Source organism: Jaculus jaculus, chromosome 5 (genome assembly GCF_020740685.1).
Source record: "Jaculus jaculus isolate mJacJac1 chromosome 5, mJacJac1.mat.Y.cur, whole genome shotgun sequence".
NCBI classification, from domain to species: domain Eukaryota; kingdom Metazoa; phylum Chordata; class Mammalia; order Rodentia; family Dipodidae; genus Jaculus; species Jaculus jaculus.
In genome coordinates this window covers 61,716,480-61,742,950 of record NC_059106.1, presented here as the reverse complement: position 1 = coordinate 61,742,950, position 26,471 = coordinate 61,716,480, and the positions used below count along the sequence as shown (strand labels likewise).

Here is a 26,471-nt window from a genome sequence, read left to right as displayed (position 1 = left end):
TCAAATGTAACTTTATTTTAGGAAAAGTTTATTTTTTTTCTAGATGTTTACATCTTTTGATCTTTACAATGTTTGGGTTGTAAAAATCTGATGGTGGAAGTGATAAAGGGTAATTCATTTGAGACATCTAAAACTCTTTGTGTGTGAAGTTAAGGTGTGTGTACACATTTATGTGTGAGTATGGGCACACATATGCCATACCTCATACATGTCAGAGGACAACTGTGGGTCTTAGTCTCTGCTTCCTACCTTGTTTGAGACAAAGTCTCTCGTTTAATTGTTCACTATGTTCAGTGGGCTAGTTGGCCCACATGCTGCTGGGCCAATACTCCCGTCTCTACCTCCCTACTTGCCTTACGTGCCATGAGGTTACAGACAGTGCCACTACAGTGCCTAGCTTTATGTGGATTCTGGTAATCTGAACTCAGGTACTCATGCTTGAGTGTCAAACATTTTATCCACTGAGCTGTCTCTCAGTGAGATACACCTAAAATTCTTTTTTAAAAAAAACCCTCTTTTTTTTTACTCTGTAGCTCAGGCTGGCCTTAAGCTCACAGCAATCCTCTTGCCTCATTCTCCTGAGTACTAGGTTAACAGGCATAAACCACCATGACCAGCTTCCTCTTTTCCCTCCCACCTTCCCTTACTTTTTTCTTTGAGACATGGTCTTGCTATGTAGTCTAGGCTGGCTTTGAATTCAAGATTTTCCTGCTTCCTTTCTGCCTTCCTAGTGCTGAGATTACATGCATATTCTACCATCCCTGCCACTATTTCTTTTGAATGTTTTAAAATAACACAGATGAAAGTTAATAATAATTAGGTGAAACAAGGTGACATATGCATGAAGAGACCCAAATCATATAAAGCATATACATGTATGTTAATAAAGGCCATGGCTACCACTACCTTTGCTTTATGAAGATCAACTCCATACATAGACAATTTTTTGGCATTCTCGAGAAATTCCAAGTCAGCCTGAGCTGGAGTCATGGACCTTTGATAGAAAATAAAAAATTCAGTGTTATAGTATAAGCATTGGTGGTAATAACAACTAAGTGTTCGTTGTACTTTATATAAGCAAATAATATACATACTAATATATACATAAAATATATTTCAGAGTAAGTAATTATGAAATATAAATCTTCTCATGACCTATGTATAAATAATTGAAATAAAAAATAAGATTTTAAGGAAACAAAAACTCACCCAAAAAACTATTAGAAAAAAAGTTAATCCTATAAAAATCCTCTTAAAACTACCCATCTATCAAGAGTTCTGTGACCTCACTCTTCAGCCTTTTTCGAAGGCACATAGAAACTCCTCCTACTAATTTTCTTGCCAAGGAGACCAAATTAAATCCTCAGGGGGTGCAGTACAATTTACAATATCCTCTTAGCTGCCTTTTTCTCTCTATATGCCTGAATTGAGTTATTAAGGACATTAAACTACAGGGCAGCTGACATTACTTAACTGGGACTCTTAATGGGAGCGAATTTGATGAAAAGAAAATTCCCGTAACAGATGGTGTCCTGCCCACTGATCTAAACAGAATAAATTGGTTAATAGAAGCACACAGATACTGGGACAGCTTTCTGTTATTAAGATATCTTCATTTTCAGGCACATAATGAACTAGACTTGTTTGAAAACAGCCAGTCTTGCTGTCTAAACATTCACTGTGATGGTTTCTCCTTTAGAAGTTTTCTCTCTTTTGAAAAGTGCTCATAAGCTGTTTCTATTAGGCTTTCAAGACAAAGATATCACTCATAATGCTTCACAATTTGGACCAATTAAGGCTAACTTCACAGTAACAACTAGGCACATCCCTAAGGGGGGAAAACATGGAAATGCTACTTTCCCATAAGACTGTCTCAAGCTATAGAAAGCAGCCGGGGGTCTCTTCATTTAACAAGAAAAGTCTTTTGTGAACTCATCTGTCTTTTCCCCCATTAAAAAGAATAAAGGATTGCTTGGAATAATAACAACTAAAAGGAGGGAGGGAGAGGGAAAGAGAGATAAAGAGTGAGAAATCTTTATACCTTAATTTATTAATAAATCTGAAGGTGAAGACAAAAGGTGGGAGTGGAGGATTAAGGTATATGCAAATGCACAGATTCAAGCCATTCAAAAACATCTAGGGGGAGCATCTCAGGAAACTTTTGTAGTTGTAGTTTTCCTCCATTTATAAGTGGCATATTTTCCTAGTTAAGGTTACTCCAAGTTATTTTATATTTTAGTTTTTCTTTCTTTCTTTCTTTCTTTCTTTGTTTTAGTTTTATAAGACAGGGTCTCATTCTAGCTCAGGCTGAGCTGGAATTCACTCTTGTAGTCTCAGGGTGGCCTCGAACTCATGGTGATCCTCCTCCCTCTGCCTCCTGAGTGCTGGGATCAAAGGCATGTCCCACCATACCCAGCCTATGTTAAGTTTTTATTGTTGTTACTATGATCAATTTTGTGAATAAACAGGCTGTGAGGGATTATCAACAGCTAGCTAGAATTCTTAGTATGAAGCAGTGAGTTTATGTCAGGACTTAAGTCACATTACATGGGCTAGAATCTAGGATGTATGAGTCCATATCTCCCTCTGTCACCTCTATTTGCAGATAAGATAAGCAATAATTTAATTTAGTTTTTGCTGAATCATGAAATGTGACTATTAGGGTCAAATGAGATAATGATTGGGAAACTACGAATGTTTATTACTATTGCAACCTTAATTTTCTAATAATTCCAATGGTTCAACTATACATAGATCATAAATAAAATTATGAATAATAATTTGAAGCCAGGTGTGGTGGTACACATCTGTAATTCTAGTACTTTATGGGTGGAAGCAGGAGGAACAGGTGTTCAAGGTCAGCCTGGACTACATACATGTGATCCTGTATCAAAACTTCTTCCCCTCTCCACAAAAAAAAAAAAAAAAAAAAAAGGAAATTATTTGAATCACTTGAATTTACTGATAACTTTTAAAACATTAATTGGAACAATTATGATAAAAATCATCTCAATATTCATTTTTTTTAACCCTAAAGACACTGACGGATCAATCAATTTGAGTATACATCTATGTATACAGATAAACATGCTTTAAAAGCATTTTAAGGGACTGGGGAAATAGTTTAGTTGGTATAGGGCTAACCTCACAAGCATGAGTACCTGAGTTCAAGCCCCAATATCCACATAAAATGCCAGGTGTAGTGGCATATCCCTCTATTCCCAGGGCTGGGGAACTGAGACAAATGGATCCCTGGGGTTCACTAGTCAGCTAATCTAACTTAGTATGTGAGCTCCAAGCCAATGCAAAACCCTATATCAAAAAAGAAGTTGGGGGCTGGAGAGATGGCTTAGCGGTTAAGCGCTTGCCTGTGAAGCCTAAGGACCCCGGTTCGAGGCTCGGTTCCCCAGGTCCCACGTTAGCCAGATGCACAAGGGGGCGCACACGTCTGGAGTTCGTTTGCAGAGGTTGGAAGCCCTGGCGCGCCCATTCTCTCTCTCTCTCTCTGTCTTTCTCTCTGAGTCTGTCGCTCTCAAATAAATAAATAAATAATTTAAAAAAAAATTAAAAAAAAAAAAAAAGAAGTTGGGCCAGGCATGGTGGCACATGCCTTTAATCTCAGCACTTGGGAGGAAGAGGTAGGAGGATTGCCATGAGTTCAAGGCCACCCTGAAACTACATAGTGTATTCCAGGTCAGCCTGGGCTATAATGAGACCCTATCTCAAAAAAAAAAAAAAAAAAAAAAAGTTGGGCTGGAGAGATGGCTTAGCAGTTAAGGTCCTCTCTCTCTCTCTCAAATAAATAAAATTAAAAAAAAAAAGATGCCGAGCTGGAAGGATGATGTAGCAGTTAAAGCACTTTCCTACAAAGCCAGAGGACCCAGGTTCGATTCCCCAGGACCCATGTTAGCCAGATGCACAAGGTGGCGCATGCATCTGGAGTTTGTGTGCAGTGGCTGGAGGCCCTGGTGTACCCATATTCTCTCTCTCTCTCTCTCTCTCTCTCTCTCTCTTCCTCTTTCAAATACATAAAAAAAAAAAAATTAAAAAAAAAAAGATGTTTATGTTCCTGAGGAATGACATGAGTTTGATCTCTGGCCTCCACAAAGGGCACACACATGTGTTCATACACATACCAATATGCATATACAAACATGCACACCACACACAATAGATAGACAGACAGACAAGATAGATAGAAATAAATAGGCAGATAGATAGAAATAAAATTCTACTGGATCAGGAAAAGGTGAGAAGAGATCTTTAAAACTTTATTACTTAAAAATATTTACATTGAGGGCTGGAGAGATTGGCTTAGCAGTGAAGGCACTTGCCTGCAAAACCTAAAGACACAAGTTTGATTCCCCACTACCCACATAAGCCAGATGTACAAGGTGACACATGTGTCTGGAGTTCATTTGCAGTGGCTAGAAGCTCTGGTGTGCCCATTCTTTTTCTCCCTATCTGCCTCTTTCTCTTTCTCTATTAAAAAAATATTTGTACCTGGAATTTGGCTGATTTTTATGTTATTTATAATTTTTTGCTATAGGGACTTATGTAAGCCCAAGCTGGGCTGGCCTTGAACTTCTGATGTTCCTGCTTCTACCTCCCAAGTATTCAAATTACAGGCTTGTACCACCATGTATGGTTTATGTGATGCTAGGGATTTAGCCCAGGTCTTCCTGCATGCTAGGCAACCACTCTGCCAAGCCCAAAGATATTTGAAAAATTATGATTCAGTTTTTTTGGTTGGGGGGAGGGGTCAAGGTAGGGTACCACTGTAGCCCAGGCTGACCTAGAATTCACTCTGTACTTCCAGGCTGGCCTCAAACTCACAGCAATCCTCCTACCTCTGCCTCCTGAGTGCTGGTATTAAAAGTGTATGTCATTAAACCTGACAATTCTTTTTTTTTTGGGGGGGGGGGTTTTGTTCATTTTTATTTATTGATTGAGAATGACAGGCAGAGAAAGAAAGAGAGAGGGAGAGGGAGAAAGACAAAGAGAGGGAGAGGGAGGGAGAGAGAATGGGCGTGCCAGGGCTTCTAGCCACTGCAAACGAACTCCAGATGCATGCACCCCCTTGTGTATCTGACTAACGTGGGTCTTGAGGAATCGAGCCTCAAACCAGGGTCCTTAGGCTTCACAGGCAAGCACTTAACCACTAAGCCATCTCTCCAGCCCATAAACCTGACAATTCTTTAACGTCCTGTACCATACAAATAATTTTTTCCCAAACCATGGTAAATACCAATACATCACTCCTGAATACTTTGTTGTGTAGATCCTACAAATAAAGACATTATTCTACTGAGTGTCAAACCCAGGGAATTAACATTCATTAAATTTACCCAGGTGTTGCAGAATGATCCATCTTCAATTCATTTACTATTACTCTGGAGCAGTTCTTTACTCCTTCTTTGGCATTAGGTAATCATGAAGCTACAGCCCCAGACCCAGGCCATACATCTCTAACAGGAATATCTCAGAAGTGGTGCTGTGTCCTCACTGCATTTATCAGGTGGTACATAATGTCAACGTGTCCCTTCACTGATGTTCACTTTTATCACTGATACCTGCCAGCTTTCTCCTCTGTGAAATTCCTCTTTATCTGTTTATAAATGTTTTGTGGGCATATCTTTCAAACTTTCTAAATATGCTATGCTTTGCCAAACTTTCACCTTGAATTTATTTATATTAGTATAGATTCATAGATTCCCTCTCTCTCTCTGTTCCTCCATACATACCAAGCAAGTCCTTACCACCAAGCCATATCCCCAGCTCAGATTCTCATTTTACTCAATGCAGTATAATAAATTTTTCTTTATTTTTTATTTCTCTTCCTACTTAAACTGCCTAAGATATAGTCGGTGGGAGCTTCTCTAGTGACATTCTGTGTCCTTCTCAACATTTCTCATTTTTTTTGTGAACATCTCTTTTCAGTATAATGTAGGCTTAGGGTATACAGGTGCACATGTACATGCCTATTTACATTTAGATGTTTGTAACCATCTATATACTTGAAAACATGAAAATGCACTGAAACCTCCAGTTTTTGGTAATTTTTCTTATAAGAGAGGGAGAGAATTGGTGTGATAGGGCCTCTAGCCACTGAAGTTGAACTCCAGATGCATACACTATCTTGTGTCCATGTGCAACCTTGCACACTTGCATTACCTTGTGTGTCTGGCTTACATGGGATCTGGAGAGTCAAACATGGATCCTTACACTTTGCAGGCAAGTGCCTTAACCAATAAGCAATCTCTCTAGCTCTGAAATGTCCAGTATTTTCTTAAAATTTTTTTTTTATTTATTTGAGAGAAACAGGAAGAGGCAGACAGAAAGAGAATGGGTGCACCAAGGCCTCCAGCCATTGCAAACGAACTTCAGATGCTTGTGCCACCTTGTGCATCTGGCTTACATGGGCCCTGGAGAATTGATCCGGGGTCCTTTGGCTTTGCAGGCAAATGCCTTAACTGCTAAGCAGTCTCTCCAGCCCAAAACCTCCAGTTTTAATGCAATACCACAGTGTTCATTTCATTTCTCCCTTTCCATAATTTGTATATCTCTTTACTGGCATATTATCCTTAGTATTCTGACTTTTTTGATTAGTCCTTCCTTTCCTCCACCCCACATAAAATCAGTATCTTATTGTTCCATCTAGATTTTCTCCTCATTCTGCTTGGACTCTGGGCTGCTATCTACACATGAATGCCCTCCTTACCTTACTTGGATCCTGACTCCCAGTGTTAGACCACCGCTTTGGAGGACTTTCTATTCACCCTGCTCACCTGCCCTCCCCTATGGAGCAAGGATAGCTATTAACACTATCAAACACAAAATTGTAAGTTGCACAGTTCTCAAGCATGAACTCTGTAGAGGACAACTTTTCATCACAATGTCACACAACATAAATGTATGCATGCTCTTACAGCCTGAGGGTGGGGGGTTGAACACCTGTGTGTGAGTCTACATCCTACACAGGCTTTACTTCCACAGGGATACACTATGCCTGGCCTCTGAAACCCACCACCGAGTGCCCACATGTGACTGCCTGCCTCATCCACCTGAGCTGTAACTCAAGTCAGACTGTTCTCTAACCCATAAACATCATCCTCATCCTGCTCAGGCCTCAATACCCTAAGGCAGACTGCTCCTTGGAGGGGTCCCTACTTGCTCTGGTCCACCTAATAGTCTAGAAATATTTTTACAATTTTAAAAATCATACACAGTCATTGTCTAAAATTTAGAAGGTATTAAGAGCAAAGAAAAAAAGGGATAGGAGAAAATTTCCCATAATCACATCACCTGTAGATATATGTGTACATTAAGTACAACACATATATTTTCTAAATTAATTTCACCTTAAAATGTAATGATCAGCATCTTTGCTAAAATTTCCAAAACCTCTAAGAACCGTAACAAAATAGTTGGGAGGGGTAAACGTACCACCTAATAATTTACTATTTAGAAGTATTGCATCGTACAAAAGTACCTAACCATGGGCTCTCTGACATGGGTTAACTCTTGTTTATTACAAAGAGAAGTTAAAACACTTTCTCTGTATTTACTTCGGGAAAATGGGATCAGGAGAGCCATTCATTGAGTTCTAGTGTTATGCAATAGCCTTTTAACAATGTTTGTTACATCTCCTAATTAAGGGCTATGATTTCAAATAATTAAGTGGGGACACCTGACAAGTTTACATACCTCCCTAGTAGCCATAATGGAGGACAATTATTTTTAAAGCTTGATTTGCTAGTGTTAATTTCAAGAGTTAATTAGAGCTTCAAACTCCCTTCTGGGCAAAGGGCCACTGCTTCAATTTCCACTTATGTAGACTATCTTCTATTGGCTTGTATTTTTCTTTCCTTTTTTTTTTGGTTGGTTTTTCGAGGTAGGGTTTCACTCTAGCTCAGGCTGACCTGGAATTCATTATGTAGTCTCAGGCTGGCCTTGAACTCACAGCGATGGTCCTACCTCTGCCACCCAAGTGCTAAGGCTTGTACTTTTCAATGCATAGTAAAATGCAGAAGTTTCTTTGGATTGGTTAAAACTCCATGTTGTTGGACATAATGAACTTTTCCATTTGAGTTTCTGCTCATGAAGACTGCCAATCTTTCCAAACAATTACAAGTAAGTTCCATGATGACAGACCTCTAAATTTTCTAGTCATGAAGATCTATTACTGTTTAGTTTATATTTTGTGCCTAATGGAACATCAATTCTACCATAGCCATCTTTCCTTTAAGATTGTTCTATCTGTTTGAGTTTAAATTGTGCCAGGTGCTAAGAATAGTTCTCCAAAGCCAGACTCCCATTTGTTGCTTATAAAATGGTGATAAGAATTATTAGATAAGATTTTAAAATTTAATTGTGCATGTGCATGCTTCATTCATCAAGGTAAACGTGAGAAAGTCATGGATAGAGACAGAGAGAATGGGTATGCCAGGGCCTCTAGCTACTGCAAATGAACTACAGACACACATGCCACCTTGTGCATCTGGCTTTATGTGGGTACTGGGGAATCCAACCTAGGTCCTTTGGCTTTGCAGGCAAGCACCTTAACCACTAAGCCATTTTTCCAGCTTTCTATTGGATTTTTCAACCATTAATAACATGTGAGAAAAATAACAGTGAAGGAGTGAAAATTTAACACTGCTTTCTTTGATATTACTGAAGTTTCTTAGTGGCTAGTTGCAATAATCAATGAAAATGCTTGTATTGATAAATTCATTGTTCATTTGACTGTGTTGCGTTGGTGTACCTTGTGTTTTAAAAGATCTTTTTACTCATATATGATGTCATATATTGATTCATTGACTTAAATCACCCAAATGGTGATGCATTTCATCACACATTATATATTTAAAACCACAGTCATTAAAAATACTGCCAATCCCAGCAGAAAAGTCTTTAAATATTTGGAAGTTGTCAAGGTCACAGTGACACATACAAATTTTCCAAAATTCTTGTTTGTTTGTTTGTTTATTTATTTATTTATTGGTTTTTCAAGGTAGCCCTGACCGACCTGGAATTCACTATGTAGACTCAGGCTGGTCTGACCTCACAGCTATCCTCCTACCTCTGCTTCCCTAGTACTGGGATTAAAGTGTAAGCCATCACACTGGGCTCCTAATTTATTTTTTTTTTAAAGAGGCAGAGTTTTCCTATGTTATCCAGGTTGGCCCCAAAATCCTTGACTCAAATGATGTTCTTGCCTTGGCCTCTGAAATAGCTGGGACTAGGGAAGCATGCCAGTGTACCAAGCTAAACTGATTTTTACTTGAAGTCATGAATTTTGCATTAGCAATAAGTACTATCAGCTTTTTATTTTCCTAAAAGCACTGGCTCATTTCATTTTCAAGGAAAAATAAAACAATAGCCAAGTCCAAATGACCATGTCTTATGAGTTTTTTTAATTATTATATCAAAAAATAATAAGCTGGGGAGATGGCTCAGTGGAAAAGAGTTCTTTCTATGCAAACATGAAGACCTGGTTCATCCAGAGTTCAATTCCCCACCACCTCTATAAGCAGTTGGGTATGAGCATGCACACCTGTAACCTCAGTTCAGAGGTCAGATAATTGCTGGGGCTCACTGGTCATCTAGTATGACAGAAAATGGCAGCTCTGGGTTCAGTGAAAGACTGTCTCAAGGAAACAAGTGGATGAGTGATGGAGGAAGACACCCTACATTCTTCTGTGACCTCCACACGAGTGCATCTGGATACACACATGTGCGCTATGCATACACCACACCAAATTTACTGCATGCATGGCCTATTCACATCACAATTCAATCACAGAAGTTCCTTTCTTGCTGCATACTTATGCAGTATACTTCATGAGTTAGTATGCAAAAAATGCCGTATGTGTACTTCTGGCTAAAACAGAAAATATTAAATAAAAACGTTTAATAAAATCACACTTACTACTATTTCATTAATATTATTTTTGGGTTGGGGAAGTAGCTCAGAGGTAGAGTACTTGCCTAACTTGCAAGACTCTAGGTTCGATCTCTAGCCTCCAGGGAAGAAAAGAGAAAGAAATCCTAAGTAAGTAAACTGGCTTTGTTTATTTTTTAGCTGCCTTGAATACTGGTGAAGAGTATGACTACTAACTGGTACAGTTTAGAACCTTGATTTATGCTCCACTTAGTTTAACATGGTGAAAAGGACAAACATCTTAGAATTATCTTGAAAACAATTTTGACCTTATAGATCCCTTAAGAGAATTTTGAAAACCACCAGTGTCCGTAGACCACTGTGAACAACTGGCAAACTTTTTTTTTTTATTTTAAATTTGTTTATTTATTTGTAAGCAAAGAAGAAATGAGAGAAAATCGGTGCAACTGGCAAACTTTTTTATTTTTGCAAGTGTATGCATGGTATGTGTGCTTGTGTAAGAGTTGAGGTACACATAAGCCAGATGCACTAGGGGCGCATGCATCTGGAGTATGAAGTAGCTGGAGGCCCTGGTGTGCCCCTCTCTCTCTCTCTCTCTCTCTCTCTCTCGCAAATAAATAAATAAAATAAAAATTTTTTAAAAGTATCACCAGAGATAAAGTATCAACCATAATCTGACACTGCTATTTTCCACTGTCTGGCTGTATGGCAGCAGTAAGGCATTTTCTTTTACTAGTTTACTGAACACCTAAAGCTTATACTATGACTAATAAAGTTGAGTTTTAGATTATTAGAAAATGTTCCTCAGCCGGGCGTGGTGGCACACACCTTTAATCCCAGCACTTGGGAGGCAGAGATAAAAGGATCGCAGTGAGTTCAAGGCCAGCCTAAGACTACATTGTGAATTCCAGGTCAGCCTGAGCTAGAGTGAGACCCTACCTGAAAAAGACAAAAAAAAAAAAAGTTCCTCTACAATGAAAACATTCTTCCCCCCCCCCCCCCACAAGGTAGGATCTTGCTGTAGCCCTGGCTGATCTGAAATTCATCATATAGTCTCAGGCTAGCCTTGAACTAATAGCAATCCTCCTATCTCTTCCTCCTGAGTGCTGGGATTAAAGGTGTGCACCACTACACCCAGCTTTTTTGGAACATTGTTTTCTGTTTTTGTTTTGTTTTGTTTTGTTTTTTTGAGGTAGGGTCTCAATCTAGCCCAGGCTGACCTGGAATTCAGTATGTAGTCTTAGGGTGGCTTCAAACTCACAGCAATCCTCCTACCTCTGCCTCCCAAGTACTGGGATTAAAGGTATGCACCACCATGCCCGGTGGCACATTGTTTTTTAAAGCAGGGTTTCATATAGCTCAGGCTCATGACATAGCCTGGGATGACTTTGAACTTCTGATCCTCCTGCTTCTACTTCCAGAGTGCTGGAATTACACGCTTGCACCATCATACCTAGTGTATATAGCACATAAACTCATGAGAGATAGAACCTGGGGCTTCCAGTATGCTAGACAAGTACTCTACAACTGAGCTATATCCCAGCCATTAAAACTGTGACATTCTCACAAATCAGATTATTTAAATTGTTTTTTCTCTTTTCAGTAATTACTTCTGATGTATGTGTATGCATATGTAAATGTTTAGAATCATAACAATATTATAAATAAATGTACTAAAAATGGACTCAAAGACAATAAAATAGCCTTAAGTTACAACCACCAATAAATTAAATATAATGTGTTCAGTGGGATCAGAAAGTAGTACATTGGAATGAATAAGCCCAAATTTAAAAAAGCAAGTTTGGGCAGTTCTCATTAGATATTCATGACTGCAGGGTGACTCTGAAGTTGACTGCTGTGCAGCTTATAGACTTTAAAGTCCTTATGGTTTTTATGACTGAATTATCGCAGCCTACAGGGTCAGTGAGACACTTTCAAAATTAGACAGCCTATGATGATTATTACTGTCAACTTGATTGGATCTAGAATTACCTAAGACACAAATCCCTGAGGGTATGCGGAACAGAGTTTCTAGACTAGGCTAACTGAGATTGGAAGACTCACCCTAAACGTGGGTGGCACCATTCCATGGGCTGGGGTGTAAGATTGAATGAAAAAGAGAAATGAAGCACAGCAGCATTTGTTACTCTCTGCTTCCTGGGTGGGGATTAAATGTAGCCAGCTGCCTCACACTCCTGCCACCATGCCTTCCATACCACGATGGACTGTGAGTTAAAGTCAGCCCTTCCTCCCTGAAGTTGCTTCTTGTCAGGTGTTTTGTCATAACAGCAACAAGGAAAGTAACCAACACAAATCTCAATCAGTGCAATCTGATGGAGTAACCTCAAGGAGAATAAGACAGCTAGAATACATGTGGTTCCCAATGCAAGCTCCTGAAGCCATGTTTTGGATTTTTCTTTGAACAATCACTTTTAAAACTTGATAATGCAACTCATGATAATATATGTCAGGCTGCTAAGTCAAGGCAAGATCCGATTTCCATGTTAATAGACTAAGGTAAGTTGGAAATTTAGCTATACAAAGTCATTCAAATAAACAATGAGTATATAGTAGAAACATTTTTTGTATGTTTTTCTTGACACTAGTATTAGTTAACATTTATTGAAAGATATTACAATATTATATTATGTTATGCACACATTACTTTTCTAAACCTATTTCCAATCACCTATTTCCTATTAGGTATTAATCTAAATCAGACATATAAGGAACCTAAAGTTCAAAAAGTTTCAAGATCAACAAGCAAGAGTTCAACCTCCCCCAGACTAAGTATAAGCCTTTGCTCTTGATTACTATGTTATGGTGCCTCCCAATATTACCAATTATCTTCATTAAAAAAAGCAGTGCAGTTATTGAATTGATTAAGACTTTACAAAATACCTGCAAGGGTATACCAGGCTACTAAGATCTACCAATATGCATAGAATCCAACTCAAAAACTCTTGCTTAGCTAGGTGTGGTGGTTCATGCCTTAACCCCAGCATTTAGGAGGCAAAGGTAGGAGGATCACCTTGAGTTTTGAGGCCAGCCTGAGACTACATAGTGAATTCCATATCAGCCTGGGCTACACCAAGACCCTACCTCAAAAAATCAAAACAACAACAACAAAAAACCCGTCTTGCTCTAAGGATCTCAAGAAAACAAATACAGCATAAGTTTAAAACCTGAAAAAAGGGAAGACAATAATAATAATGCCTATCGTGACTGAGCATCTATTATGTGCATGGCCCCTGTCTATTTTACATGTATTGCTTTATCCTACAGTGCAATGCTCATTATGCTGATGAGAAAGCTAAGGTTCCAGAGGTGACTTGCTCAAACAGTAAAGAAATAAAACATTATCAAGTCATTATTGGCACAACAAATACAGAACGGACCCTGGACAAATACTCACCTGTATGATTTATGTAGTTCCATGACCTTCTCTTCAAGTTCCTTGGTCTGATTTGGAGCCAGTTTAAAATCACTAACATAATCCACGCCATGGAGTTCTGGGTCGTAGTCTCCAAGCTCAGACTGGATAGTGTAAGAGCCTAGTAATGCTAAGGTTGCAAAGGAGCAGGGCAGGCGTCCTGCAATGATATCCTGCCGAAGCTGAAGACATAAATAGTACCTAAAGCCAAAAAGAAAAGATGCTATCATGTCAGCAACAACAACATATAGAAGGGCAAGAAAGATAGAGGGAAGAGAGGAAAAAAATAAGGAAAATATAGAGAGAAGAGAAAAAGTAAATGTGAGATAATATTAATAATTGTTCAATCTAGGCTACTTGGGCATTTAACTATATATTGTAATTATTTCTTTTTTTCTTTTCATTTTTTTGGTTTTTTGAGGTAGGGTCTCACTCTAGCCCAGGCTGACCTGGAATTTACTATGGAGTCTCAAGGTGGCCTTGAACTCACGACAATCCTCCTACCTCTGCCTCCCGAGTGCTGGTATTAAAGGCGTGTGCACCATGCCCAAGTGTAATTATTTCTTATTAAAATTTTTTTATATTTGCTCATGTATTCATGTACATTTACACACACCACAGTCTTCTGTTGCTACAAACAAATGCTAGATGTTTGCATTACTTTTTGGACTGGTTTTATGTAGGTGCTGAAGAATAGAACCTGGGCCAGCAGACACTGTAAGCAAGTGCCTTTAAGCATTGAACCATCTATCTAGCCCTGTAATTATTTCTTTGTGTTTTTTTTTTCATAAAAACAAAAATACCAAAATGAAGTTGAACTCATATAGATAAAAAGCATTTTATTTGGCTTTTTTGGGGGGAGGGGGGGCGGGTTTGAAGTAGGATCTCACTCTAGCCTTGGCTGACCTGGAATTCCCTATGTAGTCTCAGGGTGTCCTTGAACTCATGGCAATCCTCCTACCTCTGCCTCCCGATTGCTGGGGCTAAAGGTGTGTGCCACCATGCCTGGTGCATTTTAGAACAAGAGGAAAAGCTGGAAACATTTGAAGGAGGCAAACAAACTAATGTTTTGCCGAGTGTTAAGTATTAAAGATCATATATGTACATGTTTGAAATTGAAATAATATTTTTTTCAGGGAAGGGTATAGCATCTCAAGTAAGGATGACTACAATCAGGTAGTCCTAGAAAATGGTATGAAGTTTTTACAGAATAATAAGTTTTAAGAGTTTATTTTATTCTTTTATTAATTTATTTATTTATTGGTTTCTTAAGGTAGGGTTTCACTCTAATTCAGGCTGACCTGGAATTTACTATGTAGTTTCAGGGTAACTTTGAACTCACAGCAGTCCTCCTACCTCTGCCTCCCGAGTGCTGAGATTAAAGGTGTGTGCCACCACAGCTGGCTTTAGTCTCTTATTTTAGCAATATGGAAATAAATGAAAATCTAGAGATTATAAACATACCAGCAATCACATTGTCAATGGTAAAAATTAGACTTAGAAAACAGTTTCCTGGGTTGGAGAGATGGCTTAGCAGTTAAATGCTTGCCTGAGAAGCCTAAAGACCCAGGTTCGAGGCTCGATTCCCCAGGACCCACGTTAGCCAGATGCACAAGGGGGCGCACGTGTCTGGAGTTCATTTGCAGTGGCTGGAGGCCCTGGAGTGCCCATTCTCTCTCTCTCTCTCTCTCTCTCTCTCTCTCTGTCGCTCTCAAATAAGAACATAAAAATAAAAAAAAAGTTATAAAAGGAAAAAAAAGTGAAAAAAGTGTGGTAAATTGAATTCCTAGATGCCAAGAAACTGTTTTCTATTTTTTTAAATTTTTTTGTTTATTTTTATTTATTTATTTGAGAGCGAAAGAGAGAGAATGGGTGCGCTAGGGCCTCCAGCCACTGCAAACAAACTCCACACACATGTGCCTCCTTGTGCATCTGGCTAATGTGGGTCCTGGGGAATTGAGCCTTGAACTGGGGTCTTCAGGCTTCACAGGCAAGTGCTTAACCCCTAAGCCATCTCTCCAGCCCTCCCTTTTTTTTTTTGATGTAGGGTCTAACCTAGCATGCACTCTGTAGTCCCTGGCTGGCCTTGAACTCTCAGTAATCCTCCTACTTCTGCCTCCTAATGGCTGGGATTCAAAGTGTATACCATTATGCCCAGCAATTTGACAAACTTTTGCCAAGCATTTACTAGGTATAGAGTTTCATGAAAGATGCCATGGATATAAATATGCACAGTAGAACTCTTTATAATGCATTACTTTTCTTTTTTTTTTTTTGTTAAATATTTTGAAAATTCCAGTAAAAATCATGTGTGTGTACAGGGGAATTGAGATAGGACCTCTTGTAGCCCAGACTGGCTTTGAACTCACTATGTAGCTGAAGATGTCCTTGAACTCCTGATTTTCCTGCCACCACCTCCCAATGCTGGGATTACAGGTGAGTGCTATTACACCCAGCTAAAAATCATTCTCTTAAAATAATTAGTAGGATTTTTTTAAGAATACATGATTCATTACAAATTAAAAGTGCTATTACACCCAGCTAAAAATCATTCTCTTAAAATAATTAGTAGGATTTTTTTAAGAATACATGATTCATTACAAATTAAATGGGCTCAAAGAAAGACTCAGTTCATAAGGATGGTTTAAAACATTAACACTTGATGTTTTTACTTTTATTTTTCATCTCCATATAATGGTAGAGGAATATTAAAAAATAGAATAGAATATAAGCAAATATCCCAGAAGAGCCATTTTCTTCTTCAATAGGTTTGGTAATTCTAACATTTTGTCAAGAGACCCTGCATCAAACACTTTGGACAGGCTGGGCATGGTGGTGCATGCCCTTAATGCCAGCACTCAGGAGGCACAAGGTAGGAGGATAACAGAGAATTTGAGATCAGCCTGAGACTACATAGTGAATTCCAGGTCAGCCTGGACCAGAGCAAGACTCTTCCTTAAAACAAAAACAAACAAACAAAAAACAGTTTGGAAAAATATGGGTTTGGAGAAGTCCCACACTCCACTGGATGTAATTTACATTGATAAATAAGGCTAGTTCTCCTGCCAGTTTCTACAGGTTTAGGCTCATTTATTTATTTTGCAATTATGCCTTGATGTGACCAGAAATGTCCTATTTTAAGCTAACCACCTAAAAGCTCATTTTTTAAAATTCCGTATAGGTAAATTCTCAGAGTTTATAACAAGAATTATTATCACATATTTAACTATGGATCGATTAATTACCTTGTTATGTCTTCTGTTAACTGTGCTGGGTCAGGAGGATAAAACTTCACATTAAATGTGAAATTCCAAGGGACACCTGTCAAAATTAAAAAAAAGGAATTTTATGTTTATGCTTAAGTTTCTAATTGTTAGAAGTACCTGGAAGCTCAAAATTTCTCCTCTTTCTTTCTCTCTCTCTCTTTTTCTGGTGTAACCTGAGTATGTGTAATGTATGCTCATGTATATGAGTATGGCTGTATACATGCCTTGGCACATGTGTGGACAGAGGACAATACCAGCTGTTGGCCCTTGCCTTCCACCTCGTTTGATGTGAGTTCTCTTGTTCACCACCACACTCACCAGGCTAGCTATGCTGTAAGCTTCTGGGCAGCTCTGACTCTGCCTCCTTTCTTGCCCTAGGTGCCCTGGGACTATAGATGCTAGCTTTACATAGGTTCTGAGGATCCAGCCAGAGTCACATACTCATGCTTGCACAACAAGTATTTTACCCATTGTGCTATCTCTCTAGCCCTCAATTTTTTCTTTTTTTTCTGAAATATTTTAACATTTTTCAGGCTTTGTGTTAATTTTTTAAAGCTAGCTTGACATTTCTTTTTTTAAATTTTTTATTATTTATTTATTTATTTGCAAGCAGAAAGAGAGAGGGAGAGGAGAGAGACAAGAGACAGAATGGTTACACCAGGGCCTCTAGCCACTGTAACCCAACTCCACACGTATGCACCTGGCTTATGTGGGTCCTGGGGAACAGAACCTGAGTCCTTTGTTTTTGCAGGCAAGTGCCTTAACCATTAAGTCATCTCTCCATCCCCTTAGTGTTAATTTTTTTTAAAATTATTTCTTAGGTTGGGCATGGTGGTGTATGCCTTTAATCCCCCAGCACTTGGGAGGCAGAGGTAGGAAGATCGCCATGAGTTCGAGGCCACCCTGAGACTCCATAGTGAATTCTAGGTCAGCCTGAGCTAGACTGAGACCTTACCTTGGACCTCCCCCCCAAAAAGATATTTATGTATTACAGAAAGAGAGAGAGGGAATAGGCGCACCAGGGCCTCTAGCCACTGCAAAAGAACTCCAGATGCCTGAATCACTATGTATATCTATCTGGCCTACATGGGTTTGGGGAATCAAACTTGGGTCCTTAGGCTTTGCAGGTAAGTGCCTTAACTGCTAAGCCATCTCTTCAACCCATGTGCTAATTTTTATTTATTTATTTATTTATTGGTTTTTTGAGGTAGGGTCTCACTTTAGTTTAGGTTGACCTGGAATTCATTAAACAGTCTCAGGGTGGCCTCAAACTCTTGGAGATCCTCCTACTTCTGTCTCCCAAATGCTGGGATTAAAGGCATGTGCCACCATGCCCAGCTGTGTTCTTTTTTTTTTAAGAAGACAGTAAGACTTCACTTAGGAAAGAAAAGGGTCTCATTATAAAACAAAAAAAAAACACCAAAACATTAATATAGGAGATATGGCTTAGTGGTCAAAGGACCCAGGTTTAATTCCCCAGGACCTACATAAGCCAGATGCACATGGTGGCACATACTTCTAGAGTTAGTTTGCAGTGGCTGAAGGCCATGGAGCACCCATGCTCTCTTTCTATCTCTGCTCCTTTCTCTCTCTCATAAATAAAATTTTTTTTAAATATTTTTTATTTATTTATTTGAGAGCGACAGACACAGAGAGAAAGACAGATAGAGGGAGAGAGAGAATGGGTGCGCCAGGGCTTCCAGCCTCTGCAAACGAACTCCAGACGCGTGCGCCCCCTTGTGCATCTGGCTAACATGGGACCTGGGGAACCGAGCCTCGAACCGGGGTCCTTAGGCTTCACAGGCAAGCGCTTAACCGCTAAGCCATCTCTCCAGTCCTAAAATATTTTTTTAAAACAAGAGCTGGGGAGAGAGTTCAACAGATAAAGTGTTTGGTGGGTAAAATATGAGGATTTGAGTTCAGATCCCCAGAACCCATGTAAAAATGCCAAGCATGGTAGCATGCCTAAAATCTCAGGGCCAGAGAGTAGAAACAGGAGAATCCACAGGGCCTTCTTGCTAGCTTGTTTTTGGTTTTTCAAGGTAGGGTCCTGCTGTAGGCCAAGCTGACCTTGAATTCACTATGCAGTCTCAGGGTGGCTTTGAATTAAAGGTGGATCCTACCTGTGCCTCCTGAGTGCTCAGATTAAAGGTGTGTGCCACCACACCCAGCTTCTTGCTAGTTTTTCTAGACAAATTAGTGAGCTCTAGGTTCAGTGAGAGATCCTGTCTCAAAAAATAAAGTGGGAGATGAGATGGAGAGATGGTGTGGTGGTTTGATTCAGGTGTCCCCATAAACTTAGGTGTTCTGAATACTAGGTTCCCTGCTGATGGAGATTTGGAAATTAACACCTCTTGGAGGCAGTGTACTGTTGGGGGCGGGCTTATGGTTATTATAGCCAGTTTCTCCTTGCCAGTATTTGGCACACTCTCCTGTTGCTATGGTCCACCTTAGGTGGGCCAGGGGGCAATGTTCACCTCTGTTCATGCCATTGTTTTCCCTTGCCATTATGGAGCTTCCCCTCTAGTCTATAAGCCAAAATAAACTTTTTTTTTCCCCCACAAACTGCTCTTGGTCAGGTGATTTCTGCCAAAAACGCAAACCTTACTGCAACAGTGAAGTTGTTACCAGAGGAGTGGGATTGCTGCTAGACATCTGACTGTGTGGCTTTGGCCTTTTAGAGCTGATTTTCAAGAGGAATGTGAAAGGATTTGAAACCTTAGTCTAAGAGGCACTTTGCAGTGCTGTAAGTATAGCATGATGGACTATTCTGGTGAGAGTTAAGAGACCTGGATGCAGTAAGAACTATGGACTGTGAGGTTTGGCTTATGAGGGTGAGAATAGGCTTTGCTTGGACTGGGCTAGAAGCAGTTTGTGTGAGAGGCTTTCTGTTATGCCCATGTCCTAAGAAATTCTGCAGGGTTGCAGTGTATAGAAACAGACTGGTATGTGCAGAGAGATATGACATAGAAATGAAATCTTTGGGCTGAAACTTCTGTCCATTCAGCTGCAATTATATGAGAGATTGTAATCTTTGAGATTGGGCCAGTTGATCTGTACTGGGACAATAGGAAGAATGCAGACTCTTTTAAAGGGACCTGAGTGCTCAAAGAGTGTCCTGTTCTTCAAAGTCTGCTTTTTCCCCCTCTGGATTAACAAATTGGCACCCTACTCGTTATTACAGAGTATAAGAAATGCAGGAAAGAGAGGGTCACTGAATTTGTTAACAACCCTTTTCCCCCACAAGCTGCTCTTGGTTGGGTGACTGCAACAGATGGTTTAGTGATTAAGGCATTTGCTTGCAAAGCCTAAGAACCCAAGTTCAACTCTCCAGGCCCCATGTAAGGCAGACACACATGATGCAAGAATACAAGGTCGCATATATGCACAAGGTGGCACACATATCTGGAGTTTGATTACAGTGGCTCTCTCTTGCAATTAAAAAAAAAAGTCAGTGTGTTGGGCTTGCCTCAAAATTTTTTTTTTTAAATAAAGTGGGCTGGGAGTGATGGTGCATGTCTTTAATCCCAGCACTTAAGAGGGAGAGGTAGGGCTGGAGAGATGGCTTAGCGGTTAAGCGCTTGCCTGTGAAGCCTAAGGACCCCGGTTCGAGGCTCAGTTCCCCAGGTCCCACGTTAGCCAGATGCACAAGGGGGCGCACGCGTCTGGAGTTCATTTGCAGAGGCTGGAAGCCCTGGCGCGCCCATTCTCTCTCTCTCCCTCTATCTGTCTTTCTCTCTGTGTCTGTCGCTCTCAAATAAATAAATAAATAAATTAAAAAAAAAAAAAAAAAGAGGGAGAGGTGGGAGGATTGCTCAAGATCAGCCTGGGCTTACAGAGTTCCAGATCAACCTGGGCTATAGTGAGACCCTACCTTGGAAAACTAAAAAAAAAAAAGTAGAGAGCAACTGAGGAAGACACCTGGCTGACATTGACTTCTGGCCTTTGTACACACATATGCATGTGTATCTGCACACACACACACACACACACACACAAACTAGACAGACAAAAATCATATGAAGGAAATGATCCTACAGGTCAACTTATTTTCAGCAATGATTTCCAAGTATGATTTATATTCCACTCTGGACCATCTGAAGTCAATGAGTGTTCGTCAGTTTTGCCAACAGTAACTCATGACATCTGGGAATATTCTCTCACATAAACAAAAACATTCTCCCATTAATCTAAGTGAGAATAGGAGATTATTATAGAAATAATTAGAAGCAGCAGGAAGGCTGGACATTGGAAGCATATGGCTGTAAACTGTAATCCCAGCATTCAGGAGGCTGAGGCAGGAGGATCTCCAGTCCAAGGTCAGCCTGGGCAACATATAAAGCTCTGAAACAAACAAGAAAAAGAGGTAGTAATGCATGTGGTCCTTAGAAACTATGGCTCCAGTGCATGCCTTTAAACCCAGCACTCGGGAAGCTGAGGTAGGAGGATTGTTATGAATTCTAAGCCAGCCAGAGACTAATTCCAGGGCTAGAGTAAGACCCTACCTTAAAAAACCAAACAAAACTACCCTCCCAAAAAAAAAAAAAAACAGAAATGAAAAGAAAAACTAAACTATGGCTCCAGTTAAAATACTTTAGGTATAAAAAACACTACACACTGGGTGTGATGGTGCATACCTTTAATCCCAGCACTCAGGAGGCAAAGGTAGGAGGATCGCCGTGAGTTCGAGGCCACCCTGAGACTACATAGTGAATTACAGGTCAGCCTGAGCTAGAGTGAGACTCTACCTTGAAAAAAAAACTACATGGGTTCAATCCTGAGACTTATGGAAATGTGTCCTATTTTTGTCTACAACGAAAATCAGAGATGAATCAAGGTTAAATGGAGGGTACAATTCAATCTTTCCAGCTGACTGTACCTTCATGGGTTTTGCAGTTTGAGATTTGGCTTCCCAAAGAGTAAGGTTCATCTCAGCAATAAATAAGAATGGCTTGTAGGGCTGGGGGATGGTTCAGTGGTTAAAGGTGCTTGTTTGCAAGGCCTGACAGCTCAGGTTCAATTCTCTACCATCCACGTAAAGGCAGATGCACCAAAGAAACATGTGCATCTAGTGTTCATTTGCAGTGGCAGGAAGTCCTAGTGTGCCTATATGTAAACATCCAAACACATGCAAATAAATATAAACAAAATTTTTAAAAAAGAAAGATTTACAATGTGAGTAACAGTAGTACTTACTGCACTCCAGACACTAAGAGAGCTCTCTTGTGTATGTTAAGAGAAACTCAAGAAGATAGGCCCTCCCTTTGACATATGAAAAAACACATGCTTAGGAAAGTACATGGCTATTAAACCCAAGGTTTTCTTATACCAAAGCCCATGCTTTTAACTACTGGGCTTTACTATCTTATTACAAACATCTGAGGGTCAAATGTCATTGTGTTTTATCTCCAAATACCACTTTTATTACTAATCATTGACAAGGACAATATCTGAAATATTTTGAATGTCTTAATAAATGTACACTCTTAAGCATACTAATATATAAGATTCCTTTGGAAGTGGTCAACATTATCCGTCAACATTTGAACTAAAAGGTAAATTTCAGACAATATAAAGCCTAGGCAGAGGCCTAAGGAGATAACTCAGTCAATAATATGTTTGGCTTACAAGTATGAAGACCTCTTCAATCTCCAGAACCCACATAAACATGCCTGGCATGTCTGTCATCCTAGTGTTGAGAAGGCAGAGATAGCAGAGCCCTAGGGCTCACTGGAAAGCCAATCTCATTGGTGAGCTCCAGAGACCCTATCTCAAAAGAAAATAGACAGCCTTCCTAAGGAATGACTCTCAGTTTATTTTAAAATTTTATTTGATTTATTTGCAAGCAGAGAGAAAGAAAAGGGAGGGAGTAAGAGAAAGGGTGTGCCAGGGCTTCTTGTCACTGTAGACTCCAGACAAATGTACCACTTTGTGTATCTGGCTTTACATGAGCACCGGGAAACTGAACCTAGGCCATTAGGTTTTGCAAGCAAGTGCCTTTAGCCACTGATACATCTCTCCAGCCCTATAATTTATTTTAAATGGCATTTAGATTCTTTTTCTAGCAAGATTTTTTTTCTCTTTTTAAGGCAGGGTCATGTAGCTCAGGCTGGCTTGAAGCTTACTACATAGCAGAAGGTGATCTTGAACTCTTTCATCCTCTGCCTCTGTCTTCCAAGTACTGAGATTGCAAGTGTATCACACACTGGGATAAGAAATTTTTAAAATGTACATGAAGAGGGCTGGAGAGATGTCTCAGTGGTTAAGGTACTTGCCTACAAAGCCTAACCACGTAAGCCAGATGCACATGGTGGCACATGTGTCTGGAGTTTGTTTGCAGTGACTAGAGGCCCTGGCATGCCATTCTCACTCACTCTATCTCTCTCTCCCCCTCTGTCTATCTCTAATAAATAAATAAAAATAAATAAAATCCTTAAAAAATACATGAAGATAATTCACTAATCTTTTTCACTCAGCATAAACTACATGTTAACTTTTCTTCCTAAAGAATCCTCTTATGCAATCATATGTTTTTTTAACTATTTTATTTTTTATTCTTTTTTGTTTATTTATTTATTTGAGAGTGGCAGGCAGAGAAAAAGGCAAAGAGAGAGAGAGAATGAGAATGAGTGCATCAGGGCCTCCAGCCACTACAAATGAATTCCAGATGCATGCACCACCTTGTGTATCTGGCTTACGTGAGTGCTGGGGAATCAAGCCTCGAACCAGGGTCCTTAGGCTTCACAGGCAAGTGCTTAACTGCTAAGCCATCTCTCCAGCCCCCTTTTTATTTGTTTATGAGAGACAGACAGAGAGGAGGTACACCAGAGCCTCTAGCCATTGCAAACAAACACCAGATACATGTGCCACCATGTGCATCTAACTTATGTAGGTTCTGTTGAATCAAACCTGGGTCCTTAGGATTCACAGACAAGTGCCTTAACTGCTAAGCCATCTCTCCAGCCCCAGTCATTTGTTTTTGAGTAATATAGAAGATAAAAGTATTCTCATTGATGGGGAGGTAATATGATGGAGAATGGAATTTCAAATGGGAAAGTGTGGGGGTGGGGAGGGAGGGAATTACCATGGGATATATTTTATAATCATGGAAAATGTTAATAAAAATTAAAAAAAAAAGTATTCTCATTGAAACAAGCTAAGAAGTCTTTTGCTTATGTTTTAAATACTCTGAATATTCTTTGTTTTATTTTGCTATGACACAGGGTTTTGCTAGATTGCCTCACAGCTTGTTTGGACTACCTAGTGAGACCTGCCTCAAAACAAACAAAAATTGAGCTTTTATTGTTAAATAGTAAATGTAGATAGTTATTAGTCCAAAATAATGTTTTATTCCTCTATTTTAAGAAAGCTAAGGGCTGGAGAGATGGTTTAGCAGTTAAGCACTTGCCTGTGAAGCCTAAGGACCCTGGTTTGAGGCTCGATTCCCCAGGACCCACGTAAGCCAGATGCACAAGGGGGTACATGCATCTGGAGTTCATTTGCAGTAGCTGGAGGCCCTGGCATGCTCATTCTTTCTCTTTCTCTCTCTTTCTCTGCTTCTTTCTCTCTCTGTCTGTCACTCTCAAATAAACAAATAAAAATTTTAAAAAATTATAAAAAAGAAAGCTAGCTGGGCGTGGTGGCATATGCCTTTAATCCCAGCACTCGAGAGGCAGATGTAGGAGGATCACTGTGAGTTCAAGGCCACCCTGAGACAACATAGTGAATTCCAGGTCAGCCTGGGCTAGAGTGAGACCCTACCTCGAAAAACCAAAAAAAAAAAAAAAAAAAAAAAAAGAAAGCTAAAACAAAGTTGGGTCTTTAATCCCAGAATTCAGGAGGCTGAGGTAGGAGGATCACTATGAATGTAGCCTATGTAGCCTGGGCTACAGAGTGATTCCAGGTCAGCCTAGTCTAGAGTGAGACCCTGTCTCAAGCACATCCATCCATCTATGTATATATGTATGTATGTATGTATGAATGATGATATCATAAGTATTTCAAGAAATAAGTAAGCAATAGTGTTTCGGTGATAAAATTAAAACTTACTAATAATGATGAGTGAATAACAACCATATCACTTTCTAGAAGTTTCTTCAAAAATAAACAAAACTAAAAATATAGCAAGGGCTGAAGAGACAGCTTACCTGTTAAAGGTGCTTGCTTACAAAGCCTGATACCCAGGTTCAACTCCCCAATACCCATATAAATCCAGATGCACAGAATGGTGCATGTGTTTAGGGTTTGTTTCCAGCAATAGGAGGCCCTGGTACAACCACACATTCTCTTCCTTCCCTCCTCCCTCCAATAAATAAATACTTTTTAAATACACAGCTAACTAGGCTTAAACATGATAAACAACTCATCTGTATACCTAACTCATTGAGCCTGTGGCTACAAAATACACCATACATTTTTCATCCCAGAGCACCAATCTGGCCAGGTACTCTGCAGTAAGAAGTGACATTACATTGTAGAAGGGCCAGTGGTAAGCCATTCTTTTCTTTTCTTTTCTGTTTTGATATTTTTATTTATTTATTTGCAAGCAGAGACGAATACAGAGAAGAAAGAAAAAAAAAAGAGAATGGGTGCACTATGACTACCAGCTGATGCAAACTCCAGATGCTTGTACCACCTTGTGCATCTGGCTTTACATGGGTATTGGGGAATCGAACCTGGGTTGTTAGGCTTTGCAGGCAAGCACCTTAACTGCTGAGCCATCTCTCCAGCTCAGCCATTCTTCCTTCTCGACTTTTTTTCTTCCTTATGCTTCAGTTTGGAAAAGGACTGCTGAAAGGGGTGGCAACGAGAAGTAGAAGAGCTTTCCTTATCCTCAAAGGAAGCGTTCTAAGACCCCCAGGGGATGCTTGAAATCCTGAACAGTATTAAGCCTTCTATATACTATATACTATGTTTCCCACTATCTGTCTTGTATCCCATGGCCATTATTAAGTAAAATAAGGCTTACTTGAATACAAGAGCTGAGATATGGCTATGATAGACTGACAGCTACTAAGCAACTAATGTGCAGGGACAGTGTGGATATGCTGGACAAAGGAGTGACTCATGGCCTAGACCAGATGAAGCAGGGCTATACCAGGTTTCATGTGTTACTCAGAAAAGTATGCAATTCATAACTTCTGCATTATTTCAGGAATGTCCACTTAGCATTTTTAGCTCATAGTTAAATGAAATTACAGAGAATGAAACTGGATAAGAAAGAATTACTATGCAGAGGAAAACATGGAGAACGTTAGAACATAGTCATGTAGATGTAGCTCAGTGGTAGTATGATTAGCATGCGTAAGATCCTAGATTCAATCCCTACCACAGAAAGAAGTGAAAGGAGGGAGGGAGGGAAGAAAATAGTCTAGAACAATTTAAAAGAAACAATATCCAATAGCAATCTCCTACTAGTGGGCTACTGCAGATTCAGTCACTACCATGTTGAGATCTGACTCTCATTTCCTCTTTGTATACTCACCTTTGTTCTTTTCCATCTTAAGTTACCTTCATTCATTCCTATCTTTTCCAACTTTGCCTAGTTGTAAAATAAAATGGTCAAGATCTGACCTATATCAGGAGTGTCCACCCCTGCTTAGTTTGTCTTCTATGGAATCTCCTCCTTCCAGGGGAAAGCTTTGTCTCAATTTCAAAGCCATCTGAAATATTCAGGATTCTAAAGTGACAAACTCACAGCCAGAAATGGTTGGAAATCCTTTGACCTACTAAAGGAAAGAAAGAGCTATAAAAAGGTCTATATCCACTTACCTCGAACCTGTTTCTTTATTTCTTTGGCAGAATCCAGCCATGTCTGTAAAAAGAAGAACAGCCATTCACACATAGCTCCAAAACACAAACAACAGAG

At 39.6% G+C, this 26,471-nt stretch overlaps 1 protein-coding gene across 11 annotated transcripts in view; it reads right to left on the bottom strand.

Moving 5' to 3' along the window:
- LOC101605199 (delta-type opioid receptor) overlaps positions 1-26,471 on the bottom strand; it is a 307,172-nt gene that overhangs the window by 90,295 nt on the left and 190,406 nt on the right. For all 11 annotated transcript variants that reach the window (XM_045149488.1, XM_045149489.1, XM_045149493.1 and 8 more), the window contains 4 exons: positions 26,375-26,417; positions 16,583-16,658; positions 13,320-13,538; positions 907-994 (listed from right to left, as the gene is read on the bottom strand). In XM_045149488.1, coding sequence (XP_045005423.1) covers positions 907-994; positions 13,320-13,538; positions 16,583-16,658; positions 26,375-26,417 — 426 coding nt within the window. The remainder of the gene's footprint in view (positions 1-906; positions 995-13,319; positions 13,539-16,582; positions 16,659-26,374; positions 26,418-26,471) is intronic.